Consider the following 16,561-nt stretch of genomic DNA (forward strand, 5'->3'; position numbering starts at 1 on the left):
CAGGTGAGGCACAGGTTACAGGTTCCCTGTTAATTAGCCCCATTCCCCTGTCTGAAGATGGCAGGTAAGGAGGGCACAGGTTTTGTGGCTCCCCACCTGTCCCCAAGACATGCAGCCCAAAAGGTGAGGAGGTTCTCCTGCCAGGCCCAGGGGGAATGGATGACTGCAAGGGCCTCCCTGTCCCTGGCAGGCAGCCTTCCTGTCACAAGCTAAAGTAGTCGGGCATATTTGGGCCATAGACATCTGTGGTCCACAGCACATCAGCCCTGCCTGCTGCTATTAGCATCTGGTGCATCTCTCCTTGAACCTGAGCAAACTTCTCCTCATCAATATAGTCCTCTAAGAGGTTTGCAGAAAGGGGCACACCAGGTAGGTCCTTATAGCAGTCCACCGGAAATGGGTATACAACCAGCTGGAGGTCAGGCATTACCTCAGAACGTGACAGTAAGGCCTTCAGCCCAATGCTAGAAAGGGGATTGTCATAGAGACCAAGGTATCGTAGACGGGTACAGCGGGACAGAAGTGGCAGGGTACTAATAAGGTGAACATCCATGAGCTGGCACTCTGTCACCTTCAGACACAGCAAGGAGTCTGAGGCCTCCCCCAAAAGAGCCTGGAAGGGGGGCAAGAGGTCACCTGACAGGTTGTTGCCACTGAGGTCCAGTTTTTTGAGGTGGGGAGCATGGGGGCTTTGGGACAAGTAGCTCAAATCCACAGGGAGCAGGTAGCAAACAGGAAGTTCCAGGCTTTCCAGGGGACACTGCAGGCCACTGCAGAGAGATAAACAGAAATGCTATTATTTCCCAAGGAAAAATGAACAAACACAAGTAAGCTAGTATGGCGTAATTTCCTGGGACCTATGCCTAAACACTAGCTGGCTGGGTAACTTTTTCCTCCTAGTGAGAGGGGCAAATCTTACCCAAGGTCTTGGTGAGAAAAGGCACATACAGGAGACAAACAGCAAAATTTAAGGCTTTCTAAAAAATGACAATCGAACAACTCTTACTCTCCAGGTCTTTTCAGTTTACAGGGAGTTTTCAGTCATATAAGCCTTGGGAGGGAGCTAGAGCAGCAAGTATCATGATCTCCATTTTACAGATGAAAGTGGAGCTTGAAGTTAGCTCATTTGCCCTAAATTGAATAGCCAGGAAGTGCTGGAACAAGGATTTGCAAGCAGGTCTCCAGCAATCCTTTCATTCTAACATGTTTATAAAAACAAACAAGGAACTTGATTTAAGGAAAGAAAAAGGAGGCCTTTAGACAAATATTTGAGAGTACATTTCTATCAAGCTGAATGGTTCCTATTAGTTAGTTTTGGAGCTGCCTTTCATCAGATTCTCCTTTTGAGCTGTATGGCCTTGATCAGTTATAAGGAGCAAGGAAAAGTACATGAACAAGAGGCTTACTTACCTAAGCAGCTGCCTCAGCTGGCCAGAGAGCCAGGAGGTACCCAGATTAAGCTCCTTGAGGCGTTTCAGCTTGCTCATCTCTGAAGCCAAGAAACTGAAGGTGCCTTCCAACATGGCCCAGAGCCGCCACACATCCATATTGCTGTACTGAAGTTTCAAACTCAGTAGATTAGTGAACTTCATGATGGAAGCCACAATCTCCCACACTCCTCCTGCTTCTAGAGTAAAGAAGGACAGGTCTAGCCGGCGTAAGCTTGAGTGGTCCAATAGCCCCAGGAGATCCACAGTGATGTCTGGTGGGAGGTCTTCGGCTCGGAAATCCCGGCAGCACAAGCGCAGGGGGCTGATGGCATTATTCTGTAGGGCCTGCTTCAGAAAGCCACTGGAGGAGGGGGTTACCCAGAGATCCACTCGTACTTCTACAGGGAGAAGTGTGCATGGCAAGTCCTCAACCTTCCTACACTTGTTGGGGCTTTCATTTGGCTGCTCAACTTTGTCCAAGAGGTGGCAAATGCCAGTTTGGGCCATGGTCATGGTACGGGCCCACATTTTCATAGTTTTTAAGTCCTCCTCATAGCCATAATCCAGGAGTCCAGTCATGTCTAATAGCTGTAGTGGATGTCTCCTGAGGGAAGAGCAGAGAAGGTGAGACTGGCCCAGAAAGTACCCCAATCCTATTAATCCCATTCCAACTTACTCTGTATCCCTGAAATAATGAAATATAAGAACTAAATTACGCTATGAGAAAAGTAGAAGAGAAAAGGGGAGTAGAATTGTGAATCATGCCACAAATGAGAGCAATCTCAGAGGCCATATATTCAAACCTATACCTAAAGAATCTAAAAAGTGATTAAATCAGACTTTGCTCAAAGACTACCAGTGGGGCCTAGAATGACCAGACCTCAAACTTACTAATAAGGTAGTAACTTCAACATTTGGCTAAAAAATAGAAGGTGAACAGATGACATAAACCAGGCTAGAAGCAAGCAAATCCATAATTGTGCCAAGTGTTAGATAAAATGAGACACCAACTCCTGGAAGTAAGGACTCTTTTTGGCAAAATCTCCATTGAAGGAGAAACTATGCATCCGGTTTTGGAGAACTAATCATCAGGTAGTTCACAAATCAAATTCAAGTCTGCCTCTCTGCAACTAACATACATTGCTCCTGGTTAAACTCAGAACAAATCTAATCCCTCTTTCACCAAACAGCCCCTTCAGTATTTGAAGAGAGTCATCATATTGTCCCAAGTCTTCTCTTCAGACTACACATCTCTAGTACTCTCAGCAAATATGAATTAGGAATGGCATCCAACTCTACCACACTGTTCTAGTGTATTCTGCTGTAGGTAAGTTCCAGGTAACAAAGTCCTTGGCTAGACTGTGGCTTCTGAACTAATTTCTAATAGAGCACGATCAGAGTAAATACTCTGCCCCTATTAATGTTGCCCCTCCCTTATATCCCACAGGGAGTACACCAAGATGTTCCATCAGTTCAGCCTAAAAATAGGTGCTGGGGGAACCACCTCTCAATTATTATTCTCCTAGTAGGCACCTTATAACAAATTCCAGGCAGTACTTGAAGGAACTCATCCTCAAATTCCTTGCTTGAGGCCTATGGATCACAGTGGTCTAGCAAAGATTCTAGGTATCCTCTATCCTCCTGGCTTAGAATATCTGCTACTTTAGCAATTGCATTAGTTTGAGACCTTTAACAAGGCCCTGGCCCTGGTCTTCAAAGAGTTGGTACACAACAAATGGGGTGACCAGGATTCTTCCCTTCTCCTGTTGGTTCCAATCTATTATCAGTTGTACGAAGATAACAGCTGAGGTTCTAATCACCTTTCTGGACATATCTACTCCTTACCTCAGGTATGGAGCAGTTTAGCATTTTACCTGTAGAGGGATTGCTGAGTTCCATTATCTGTTGATTCTTCCAGCCGTGCTTTTACTCCCATGATCATTGCTTGTACCAGCTCCTCTGCAGGTCGGTCCTGAAGCAAGGCCCGGGGGCAGTTTGGACATTCCTGGAGAAGGGCTCGGAGGCAGTGTGGCCAGTCCTGCCTCAGAGCCCTACGGCAATGTGGCCGATCTTGCAATAACTGCTTGAAGCTAAGAATGGGATAGGGCCACGTATGCACCAATGCCTGAAGCAATAGTGTCTTCCCATGCATGAAGGCTGCCTTGAACAGGACTGGGTACAAATCCTGTGGCAGAAGCTCCAAGGCTTGGCATGCAGATTCCTCATCCTTGATCACCTGTTGGGCACACAGGAACACCAGCGGACGCATGGCTGAATATGGTGGGCAGCTGCCACCTATGACACAGGACAGGTAATACCTGCCAGGAGAAAAAGCATTTAGCACTGAGAATGGTTGTTTGGAATCACTCTAAGAACTGGGCCTGATGGTCCCAAGTCCTCTTCCTCACCCAACTGTCATATCTTGGGCTCCAAGTGACTATCATTCAAGCACCTAATTCCCTCATAGACTTCTCTTTGCTTTTCTTGTAGTTCTCAAAATCCAAGTCAAATATCTGAAAGCTTATTATGTACTAAGTCAAACCCTGTCCTCAACCATTCCCACCCCGAAAGATCCATCTATATGCCAGGGAGTAACTAGACAATAAAATTCTAGGACACACAGGTTATGAAGTTATGAAGGCTTTGGGGTCATGACCACCACTGTTGTTCTCTGAAACAGAGAGAAGTCAAGGACTAGGCACCATGAGGATAGTCAAGAAGCAATGTGGTACATAATGGAGTGCATTAGGTCCTGATCCCAACTCCATCAATTACAAGTTATATGACTTGTGTAAGTCCCTTGACCTCACTAGGTTTCAACTTCCTTATTTTTAGTGGTCAAATTTGTACTTTGGGGAGATTTTGGCAGCTTTGTGGAGGGCAAGAAATTTGAGGCATGGAGACCAGTTAAGAAGCTATTAGTAGTCTAAGAGAGACACAATGGTTTGAAACAGTGATGAAGTGAGAGGGGAAAATGAAGTTGTCACCTACACTGCAGAGTTAGAATTGCTAGAACCTAGGGAAAATGATTTGATAAGAGGAAATGAGAAGTTTATGAAGACCATGTTTTAAGCTTGGGTACCACGCCACCACCACCACCACCACTACCACCACTGAATTTTGGGGTAATGTGATCAATTTCATTTGGAACACGTCAAGTTTGAAGTGTTAGGAGGCATCCAGACAGAGCTGCCCAGAAGGCAGCTAGTGCAATAATGTGGGGTGGGAGTGGGGCAGAAACTGCAGATGGATAAGAGACATCTGCATACAAGTGAAGCCATGTGACTTAGATGATGGCGTAAACATCACTCACCTCACTGATGGGAAAATGTTAAAAGAATCACTGATCAAAGCAGCTGTAAGGTCCCAAAGTAGTGACCATGCTCTAATTCTTTCAAATATTACTGGTGAGTAGCCGCCACTTTATTGGTCTGAGCTGGAAGGATAACTCTGGAGGCTCAAGTGGCTGCACCTCAGCATTGTGAAGGGGAGGCAATATCAGAAGGCATCCAGGATCAAGGAGAGAGAAAGGTAACAAGGGTAGAATGAGGCATGAACAAGATAATACACAAAAAATCTCAGCGAGAGTGAGTAAAGGCAGAATGAATAAAAAGGGCTACTGAAAGAGGGAAGAAAAATCAGAGTAAAGAGAATTAAAGTTGGAGGAAAAGAAAAGTTTGAACTAGGGACAGGAATACCTGAGTTCTAATCATACTTCCTGGTCAGTGGTATGATCTTGGAGCAACTCCCTTCCTTTCTAGGTGCTCCATTTTCACATCCAAATTACATTCACACATTTTCACACTTCCAAAACAGAACTGAATAAGATGGAACCATAGCATTTCTTCCAGGTGATATCCTGTGACTATAACCAGACCAAAGAGTAGTTAATGATTCAATGTCACCTTAGCAGAAAATCTCTAGTGGAGAATACCAAAGATGTATTCTTGGCCTTAGGTTATGTAATATTCTTTTATCAATGTAATGACACAACACAGCATGGTGGGCAGAGGGTTAGCCTTGAACCTAGGTCTTCCTAAGTCCTACTCCAAATACTAGCTTAATGACCTGAGGCAAGCCATTTAACGTCTCACAACCCAAATACTTACTCTCTAAGATTTGGAAACTACTATTAGTCTGCATTGGTGGAAAGAATTTCCATACTGGGATTACCCTCCACCCTAACAGATGAAATCTCTCACACACAAAGCTTCACATGATGATTTTAATAAAGGTATATGGGCATATTTATCAAATTCGTAAATAATAAAACAGAAATATAGCTAACATATTGGTAGATCAGGACCCCAAATTGTCTCAACCGGTTAAAATACTAGGCCAAAATTAAGATGAAATTTAAGAATAATAATTTAGAGAGGTAAAGTAGCAGATAGAACACTAAAGCCTGACTCCAGAAAGATGTGGATTCAAATCCTTCCTCTGGCACTTACCAGCTGTGTGACCATGGACAAGTCAATTAACCTCTCTGAGTCTCAGTTTCCTCGTCTGCAAAATAGAGATAATACCTGTAGTACCTTCCTTACAGAGTTTGTCATGAGGCACAAATGAGATCATCTATATAAAATGCTTTGAAATCTTATGTTTCTATAAAAATGCCAGCATTGTTACAAATGTAGGCCTATAATTAAAAATTTTAAAATAACAAATATAAGATAGGCTAAATAGCAATTCATGTTAACAAAACCTGGGCATTTAAATGGTTTATAATCTCAATATAAGACCAACAGTGATTACAGTTGCCAAAAAAAAAAAACACCCTAATGTAATCTCACAATCAAGTCAACAATCATTTATTAAAGGGCCTACTATGTGCTAGTCACTGTGCCAAGACATGTGCTGACACTGCTGGAGCAATAATACCATTGTGATCTACCTTAGTGAGATGAAATCTTAGTCCTATATATTCTATATTCAATTCTAGATACTATATTTTAGGAAGGACACTGATGAGCTGGACCCTGTCCAAAAATGACTAGGGTAATGAAGGATCTCAGATCGTATCTTGAAATTAGCTGAAGGAAGTAGAGAAAGTTAGATTTGGGGTAGGGAATAATAACTATCTGTAAGTATATCAAGTGGAGTTACATGGAAGAGGAATTAGGCTTGACGTTAGAGATGAAACCAAGAACAATGGACATTAGAGAGAGGTCTATTTTGGCTTGACCTAAGAAAAAAAAGGTTCCCAAAACTTATCCAGCAGTGGAATGTATTCGCTCAGGAGATAATGCTCCTTCTTTTCATCAAGCAAAAACTAAATAAGTGTAATAGAAGGAATTCTTATCTGGGTATGGTTAGACTAGATCACTACTCTGAAATTATGTGAAATGTCTGAGATAATGATAGGAAAAATCTGATTCTTTTTAAAGGAATAAGGTATAATCTTTAAACTACAGACCAGCAACCTTGACTGATACCTAACTAAATTCTCACATGTATTATTAAAAACATTGTTTATGAACTTTCAGAAAAGTTAAACACTAAAAGCTTGAATAAGTTAATAAAAGTATATCTTGATGTGTTAGTGAGGTATGTGATGGGAAGATCCTGAGGTCTATATAGATAAATGGAGAGATACAGGAAAACCAATGTCAACACGGAGGGAAATCTCGAGTAGTCACCCCCAGAGATATGTCCTTGAGCTTGTTCTAATCCATACTTCAAAAAACAAAAAACAAAACCAAAAAAACCCTTACCTTCCGTCTTAGAATCAATACTGTGTATTGGTTCCAAGGCAGAGGAGTGGTAAGAGCTAGGCAATGGGGGTTCAGTGATTTGCCCAGGGTCACACAGCTAGGAAGTGTCTGAGGCCAAGACCTTGGACCTGGACCTCCCATCTCTAGACCTGGCTTTCAATCCACTGAGCCACCCAGCTGCCTCCTCTACTCCATACTTTTTTAAAATGGAGGTGATAGGCCTACAGTACTCTTGCCTAGCTAGACCACATCTGGATTACTATTTAGTTCTAGGCATTTCTTAGAAAGCACAATGACAATCTGGATCATATCTAGACCATACTTCTTAACAGCCAAGATGGTGACAGAGCCAAGAAATTATAAGGCAGAAATAAGGATATTTAGCCCAGAGAAGATAAGATTCTGTGAAATAAAGATGGTTAGACTAAGAAAGATATGGGAGACAGGAGAGCACCAACATTTACTAGCCTCATTTATATCACAGAATCTGAGTTAGAAATTCAGAGATCATCTAGTCCATCCATTATCTGAGTGGGAATCGTCATCAACTATTCATCAACCACTTGAAGACCTTCAATAATTGAGAATCCATTCATCTACTGAGGCAGTACATTACACTTTTGGACAGCTCTAGTTGTATAGCTTTTTTTTTTTTTTTTTTTTTTTAACCCTTGTACTTCGGTGTATTGTCTCATAGGTGGAAGATTGGTAAGGGTGGGCAATGGGGGTCAAGTGACTTGCCCAGGGTCACACAGCTGGGAAGTGGCTGAGGCCGGGTTTGAACCTAGGACCTCCTGTCTCTAGGCCTGACTCTCACTCCACTGAGCTACCCAGCTGCCCTGTATAGCTTTTTTTTTAGCCCTCACCTTCCATCTTAGAATCACTACTATGTATTGGTTCTAAGACAGAAGAGTGGTAAGGGACAGGCAATGTGGGTTAAGGGACTTGCCCAGGGTCACACAGCTATAAAGTGTCTGAGGCCAGATTTGAACGTAGGACCTCCTGTCTCTAGGTCTAAGCTCTCAAACCACTGAGTCACCCAGCTGTCCCCATAGCTTTTCTTTATAAGCCCAAACCTGCTTATGAAACATCCATCCATTGCTCCTAATTCAGCTCTCTAAAATAAAGGAAAAATAAATTCCTCCTTCCACAGGACAGCCCTTTTAACACTTGAAGACAGCTGTCATAACCCCCAAAATCTTTTCTCCTTCCTAATCCTTCCTTTTAAGTTAGATTTATGGGAAGAGAGAAAATAATCAAGGTAGAGCTACAGCACAGCCATGAATTCATACTTCCAAAAACACATTAGCAGTTTAAACTGCCATATCATATTGTTGACTTGCATTGAGCCTGAAGGGTCTATTGTCTAGTTGTAACTCCTCCAACCTATTATTAGATAAGTGATTTGTATGCTTTCCCCCAAGTCACTGATAATGGTGTTAAACAGAACACACAAGGATATATAAATGAGGCAAAACCACTAGTGAAGTATAAAATGGAGGTGAGAAAAAAAAAACACAAAAAAACAATCACCCTTTCATCAACTACTTTAGGGGATTTTTGTGAGGAAAATATTTTGTTTGCATAATTATCATCTTCAAATATATTAAAATTTTTCTAAATGGTCCTAGAGGGCATATGTAGACTATAGGAGGCTATATGCTAGAAAAGGCTACCTTATGGCTAATTAGCTAAGAACTCCTACTAGAAGTCTTTAAAGTCAAAAAATGGAGTTGTGAATTGTATAGGGTTTGAACTAGATAACAATTCAAGTCCTCACTAATTCTAACCTTCTAGATCATGAACAAATTTCCTTCTGCATCATTTCCAACAAACACTTCTATTTTTAACAATTAACAGAGATTGGGCAAATTAATTCATTTTTTTAAAAATAGGTCTAAGTCCTGGAAAGATTCCACCCCCACCCCCCCATAAAGTTGAAATCTACATCTTTAACTTCCAATCACTAGTTTAAATCCTACCTTTTAGGACTATGATTCTGTATGACAACCAATCCTATAGCTATCTGAAGGGGGACCAATAATAACCATACCCTGTCTTTTCTTCCCCATACTAAATTATTACTGGTTTGTTCCTCGGACAACCTTCATGTCATATTGGCTCATCTGGATAATGAGGAGTAACAGGAACCAATCACAATAATTACCAGCATAAAGCACAACAAAACTCACTACCCTTGCTCTGGACACTGTTCTTGTTGTCCATTTTATCATTATTCCCCTACCATCACCATGTACTCATTACTTCAGCCAAACTGGCTAGATTTCTTGCTATCTCCTGTATATGCTGAGTTTTTCTGTCCTTACAAGAGTCCTACATCTGTTGATGCCAAAATAAGGCCAGGCAAGTGCATTCTTATATATCATAGTAATTAAATATTATATATTGGTCTGAAAACATGGCTCGAGCAAACTCATAATGCCATTCCCATGACCCAACAAAATTGACAGATCCTGAATCAAGGAACATTAGCCTTGATGTTAAAAATTTCCATTTGCATTGGATACACTGCAAGATTATATATGTATATAAAATGGCCAATGCAGGCTTTCTATCTAAATATATGCTCTAATAAACAATATACAAACTATCCCACAATAGTTACACAAGAAATTCTAAGAAAAAGGAATCAGATAAGCCAGATTTATTTGCCGTCCTGAATGAGCCAGCTGTATACTTCAAAATCTGAGACCCATAATTATTATCTAACTGATGCTACTCAAATACCTTTTTTTAAATCCTAAATCAACTTTCACTGTGTATACCAAGTAGTTTTCCCCAAAGCCCAGAAAGAAACTGGCCAATGGAACTGACATTTAGTTTTTCTGAATGGACTGCAGTATCTTTCTGAAAGCATTTATTAAGTGTCTATTATGTGCTAGCCAATGTGCTAAGCATTGGGAACCCCAAAATAAAAATAATTCTCTGCCCTCAGGGAGCTTACAATCTATAGTAGACAACATGTACATCATATAGAAGCACATACAACATAAAAGATGACTTGGAAGAGGAAGCAAGTGGCAGAAGGTGGTTAGTAAAGGCTCTGTGTATACGGTAGCAACTGGGTTGTTAAAAATTAGTAATTCTAAGATGCAATTATGAAGTAAGTGTACATTCCAGGCATGGAGGAATCCCAATGTAAAGGAAGCCAAGATAGGAGATGGAGCAGTGTGTGAAAAACAGCTGGGCAACTTCTCTGGCTGGACCATTAAGTAAAGGAAAAGTAAATTGAGGCTAGACTGTGAAAGATTTTGAGCAGAGCACTATTTTAGGAGCATTCTACTACTACATTCTACAGCTGAGTAGAAGATAGATTGGAAAGGAGGGATACTTGAAACAGGGAATGTGATCAAGTTTGGAGACCACTATTTTAGAGGAAGAACCAACACTATTTAGCAAGTGACTGGTTATGCAGGATGAGACTAAGGGGTCAAGTATAACCCTAAAGTACATATAGATATGGATCCTCATGGAGGAAACGCTAAAGATTCTTGAGGATCAATGCAATCAGCACAATTTAATGTACAAATAAAAATGCCTTGAGAACTTCATCTACACAAAAGCCCTTTTCTACCTGGACTTTATCAAGACATATTTTTGGTGAGCATGTATCCCTAGCTTCTTTTAGCATCAATGCTCAGTATCATTAAAGTTTTCAACAATTGTATCTATAAAGAAATCTTACATAATGTTAATATAAGAATAGGTGAAACCTTTCTAGAAGAAAACTTTTAAGTGTGTATTTTGCTCTACATCAAGCTAAATGCTTTTTAATAACCAGTCAATAGTAGGGCAACAGAATTTATACCTCAGCCAACAGGGAATGAGATGTGGTTGGCCAGTCTACAAAATCCTGTCTCTTTTTCATTTTTCATTAAGGATGTCCTGTAATGGCAAAAGCTATTTCCTAAGATTTTATCCAGAGACAGAGACTTGAGTCTTTCAAAGCTACTATCTTCCTGGACACCTTTTTAAGAACTAATCTTTTCTCTTGAAATTGAAACATGTTGAAAAATCAAAATAAAAAATTCCCGTCCCCCTTTAAGGTGATCGCCTCCAGTACAGGTTTCATCTGTATATATGTGGTCAGGTTGTGCTTCTTCATAAAGCACCATTTTACTTCATCTGCTGTCATCACTGGCAGGAACAGACTGCTACAGAAACATGGGCAAATCCATTCCATTTCACATGTCATCATCCTTCCAGTTTTATCTGTAGTTGCCCTCAGAATGATCTAGTTTCACTTCAAGCTTTCAGCAATACTGTTTCCCCATCTACTGTCTTTTCACTCTTTGAGACAGCTCTGAGTTTTTTTCCTCTTCTATGATATTTTGTAAATAAGATTAGCCTCTGAACAAGTATTGCTCTTGGCTGTCAGATCTTCCAATGCACTGAGACTAAACAGACGATTGCTGGCTAAAGTAGGTTGTGAGCTCTAACTGACTAGTTGTAACAGATGTTTTACATTTGTTAAAACTTCTCTAAGAAGTAGAGATAATCAAAATAAGCTTCTTTGCTTTTATCCATATTCCATAGACAATTGTTTGTTTAAAGAAATTAGGTTAGAGTTGTCATAACTTCAATGTTGGCTTCTCTTTAGTTTTTCATGCTGGTATTTGTTGACCTTTGTTGTAAAGTGGCTGATCTAACCACAGATAGATCAGTCATTCCCAACCTTCCAGTACAATGTCACCCATTTCCCTTTTGTTTGTCACAAAATTTCACAGACCCTCGTGTAGTGGTATAGCCACATTTGCTAGCAAAAGTTTTGTTTTGGATCTGGACTTGTCATTTCATTAGTGTGTGTGGTGCTGCTGTTTTTCAAACTCCTTTCACTGATGCAAACTGCTACTTTATTTCTAACTTAAGTCTTAAAGAATTGCTTAGAGGACTGAGAAGTTCGGTGACTTGCCTAAGGCAAGATAACACAAGCAGTCTGTGTAAAATCAGGACTTGAACCCAGGACTCCTGATTCCACTATTTACTATGACATATTTCTCAAATAGAGAAAATGACAGCAAGGTACTATAAATCAATAATGTCTTTAAATGAATTTTATTAGCCAGAACAGCATTTAGATACATTTGAAAAGTTAAAGGACATTTATTAAGTCTACACGTGTGTTTTTCTTATTTAGTAGGCTGAGCCATTTAACGAAATAACCCCTTTGAAATGATTCCTAACTCTGTGGCCCTTGAGCAGGAGTTCATATGACTAATGTCATTTTTTGTGGTGGTATTCAGGGTCTACTACATCCAGCATCTTCTGACTCTTTTTTTGAGGGAAGAGACACGCCTCATGCTTTTGGTCTCTCATTTCTTAAGCCCAAACCATAATTTCTAACTTTTCCCACTATTCCTCTCTATGCCTACCTTCATTCTAAAGTTACCCTAAATACATGTTGACTTGGTCTGGGAAATGTTGTCAAGTTTTTCATGTAATTGCTACTGGTACATAAGCTGTAATTATCTTCATAATGGTCTGTTTATACTTACCATAAATAGTGATGATGATCCATGACCAAGTATCCCATAAAATGCTGATTTTTTTTGTTGCCTGAGGGCATAATTCAATTCCCTTCTGTAGACACTTATGTGTCTATAATGTATAAGAAATGAAGGATTCAAAAACAAATGAAATTTCCCTTTCCTCCCAGAGTTTACAGAGTTGGATAAAACAAATACCATCAACTTTTTCTTCTGGACGACTTTCTATTTACCACCTTTCTCTTTAGTTTCTGGCTCACCTTAAAGCAAAAATGTCAACAGTAATATAGTAGTTCAGTTTCTCTAGTTATAGGAGACAATCTTTTCACTGTCAAAAGGATAAAATGTTTGTAATTTTAAGGATGTCCAAAGTTAAATTTATATTTGAACAACTCTTGTGTACATTTTATCTTGGGTCATGATTTGTTCTTTATATTTAATTCTCACAAGGGACTAAAGGAGTCTTTCAAGCCTAGAACAATCCTCTACACATAGTAGGCATTCAATAAAATGTTTGTTGAATTAAAGTAAACCAAAACCCCTAAGACTTTTTTACTTGAAAAAGTTTTTTCCACTTGTTAGAAGTTTCATGGAGGAAGAACAAGGCATGTGAAACTTGGGGTATAGCATGAGGAAAGGCAATTAGGTAGAATGACACCTACTGTACTTCAGGAAGATGTGAAGAACCAGGTTGTCTTTTGATGAACTTAGGGATAACAAGCGTAAAGTTAAATTCTGATCTTGTTGAGGTGATGGTGACATGCTCCCTGTTTATATTACCTTGGTGGGAGGGAAAAGCATTGAAAAATATTAAGTAAGGAATATGCATAATAAAAGCAATACTTTTTGTTATAAGGTCCCTGCCCCACCCCCAGGGGAAATGAGAGAAAATAAATGCCTATTCATTGAAAAAAATAAATATTTTTTAAAGTACCAAGTACAAGCCTGACATGCTATCAGGAGAATTCCTGATTGAGCCTAGGAATGGAAAAATGTACTGATAAGCTCCATTTACAAGTAAGAATGGGTGGAAATGTTGGCTTAGATGTTTCTGTTGAAAAACTTCAAGTTGGAGTTCAACGATTAGGGGTTTTAATAAGCTCTAGCACCTAACTGTACATGCTCTTAACAGGCATATACCTCTGATATAATGGACAGAGCATTGGATTAGGGAGTCAGGAAAGGCCTGGGTTTAAACTGCACCTCAGACACTATGTCATCCAGTTGATCTAATAAGTGATTCCTGCTGAAACTCTAGAATGAATTTTTAAAAGAATGGTTCGTAAATACTGAGAAAGAGAAGTGATCACCAAGACTAAACTAAACATAGGTTTGTCCAGAACAGGTGAAGCCAAATTAACCTCAACTCCTTACTTTTATTTAATCTATTACTAGATTAGATATCATACACATAGTACACCTTGATTTCATTAAAGCACCTCAGGATGATCTTGTGGTCAAGATGAGTGTTAGTAAATTGAGAATTAGTACCCAGTCCCAAAAAGGAGAGGTAATTAGTGGATTGGGATAAATCAATATGAAGAAGATATCATCTTGCTTCTGGGTAGGGTAGTTCAACATCTTTATAAATGACAAGCACATAGTAGGTGTTGAATGATGGAATTAAAAATTACTAGGATGACAGCAACATTAGCATACTTTTAAAATCTGCACTGGATGTCAGTAAACTTGCTATCATTTAAAGTAACAGAACTAGGATCCAAAAAGAAGAGACTAGAACAAGGAGGGGAGTCAAATGCAGAAAGATGAAATACAAAAGGACGAATAACAAGTAAATTTCACTTGGGTTAAGAAAAAAATCAATAAGTAGTTTGAGGAACACATGGCTAGATAATACTATATGGAAAAGATCTAGGAATTTCAGTGGACTGAAAATTCAGTGTTAAAATGTGATAACAGCAAAAAGTGGAATTGCAATTTTAGATTGTCATAACAGAAGTACAAGCATGGTATTAAAAAGTAAGGGACTACACAACAGTCCTACTGTAATTTGCACTGGCCAAAGTGTATGTGAAATATCTTCTTCAGTTCAGTTTCATTTAAGGAGGATATTGGGAACCCAGAAGCTAGATTTGTACAAGGATCAGGTGAAATAATAGAGGCACTTTAGCAGAATACCTTGAGTGGGGAGACAAGCAGGGAAAGGGGCAAAAAGAGATCTATATAAGAATCTTCATTTATCTAAGAGCCTATTTTGTGGAAGATGGATTAAATTTATTTTGCCCTAGGGGCAGAATTAGGAAAAATGGGTAAAATTTGCAGATTTTACAAAACTTATATAATCAGAGCTAATTATGGAACAGGCTACTTCAGGAGACATCTCAAGAAAGTTTTCAAGTGGCCACTTATAGTGAATATAGAAAAGTATTCTGTTCAGACATCTGCTGGACTACATGCCCCGACTTCCCTTCCAACCCCAAGTTTCTGTGATTATTACAGAATAAAACCATAAACGCTAAGGGGCCTACATGAATAGTATGACACAAATAATCTTTTTCTGCTCTCTCATCTTCTTGAAGCACCTTAAGTTGATTATTTCTCAAAATTTCAAATTTCTCAGCCATTTTCTTCAACAATTCCATTCACTCTTGCTCCTTCAAATATTCCCTTTATACCAATGGCTCTCAAATTTAACTCCAGTTCTGATTTCTCTTCGAAGCTTACATTTTCCAAACCCCTCTAATGAGGGACTACTATTTAAGAGTGCATTATCCTAGGCATTGGAGGAGATAGGAAATCTCTAACCAGCAATCTCAAATAATTTCAGTGTATCCTTCAAACTACTACCATGATAAACTTTAGGTAGATGCCTAGATGGTCATTTCAACACTTCAATAAAAAGATTCTACTACCTACCAAATAAACTCCAAAATCAATCTGGCACTCTACAACCTAGTATCACCTTTTCCCGTATTATTCCCCTCACAACTGTATTAGTTGCCTTGTTTGATGTTACATGGTATCAAAAGATGTCCCAGAACTTCAAGGTGCCCAAATGCCAAACAAGAGAAACAAAGTTTAGCCTTTGGACATGAGTGGCAGCTCTTTGGTCTCAGTAGCAACTGAAAAATAAGCTATAAGGAGAAAAAAGTTGCTCTTCAAAAACCTCCAGGGAGTTTCACCTGACCTCAGGAAGTCAACTACCTAAGTGCCAGAAGATATATTGGCAATATGATGTAGTATGAAGTCAGGAGATAACCTGTTTTCAAAAACTGGCTTAATATTTGCTAATTCTGTAACCCTAAACAACTCACTTCATTTCTGGATCTGAATTTTCTCACCTACAAAGTGGGGAACAATACTATTTGTGGTACCTCCCTCAGAGGAATGGAGGTTGCAGTAATTATTTTTGAAAAACTCAAAATATCATATTATGGGAATATGATTTTCTTGGCAATAGTTTCTAATACTACTTCATACAGTTGTGAGGAAATTGCTTTTAGAAGGCATTAAAACATATAAACCCAAGTATCAGTGATAATTCTTACACTACCTCATTGGGATATATTAAGGAAAGCACTTTGTAAGTCTTAAAGCATCATATAAATGTGAGTCATTTTTATTCATCGTGGATTTAACATCTTTTTGTTAAGGAACATTTTGGGGGTGCAAAATGTAAAGTATTATCATCCTTATCGACTCTTCCTGACCAAAAGTTGCTATGAAGTTCCCTCTTCTCCCACCATATCTCCTCTCTATAGAGGTCACCCTTTCTCTTAGACAGGATATCAAGTTTGTCTCCTCCCAAGCTATCCCCCTCCCACCAGAGGCCTTTCTGTCCCTCCTCACAGCCCCCTCCCACCAGAGGCTTCCCTACCCATTCCTCCTTACGTGCCCCCCCATCAGGGCCTTTCTGCCCCTCCTCCTCATACCTCCCCCCTCCCACCAA

At 39.6% G+C, this 16,561-nt stretch overlaps 1 protein-coding gene across 1 annotated transcript in view; it reads right to left on the bottom strand.

The window, feature by feature from the left end:
• Positions 1-202: 202 nt before the first annotated feature.
• Positions 203-16,561, bottom strand: part of LOC123255948 (leucine-rich repeat-containing protein 14-like) — a 21,818-nt gene continuing 5,459 nt past the window's right edge. Inside the window, exons 3-6 of the mRNA XM_044684660.1 lie at positions 13,314-13,431; positions 3,305-3,748; positions 1,411-2,034; positions 203-770 (exon numbers count right to left, since the gene is read on the bottom strand). Of these exons, the coding sequence (XP_044540595.1) occupies positions 203-770; positions 1,411-2,034; positions 3,305-3,748; positions 13,314-13,431 (1,754 nt within the window). The remainder of the gene's footprint in view (positions 771-1,410; positions 2,035-3,304; positions 3,749-13,313; positions 13,432-16,561) is intronic.

The sequence above is a fragment of the Gracilinanus agilis genome, chromosome 1 (assembly GCF_016433145.1).
Source record: "Gracilinanus agilis isolate LMUSP501 chromosome 1, AgileGrace, whole genome shotgun sequence".
Taxonomy (NCBI): Eukaryota; Metazoa; Chordata; class Mammalia; order Didelphimorphia; family Didelphidae; genus Gracilinanus; species Gracilinanus agilis.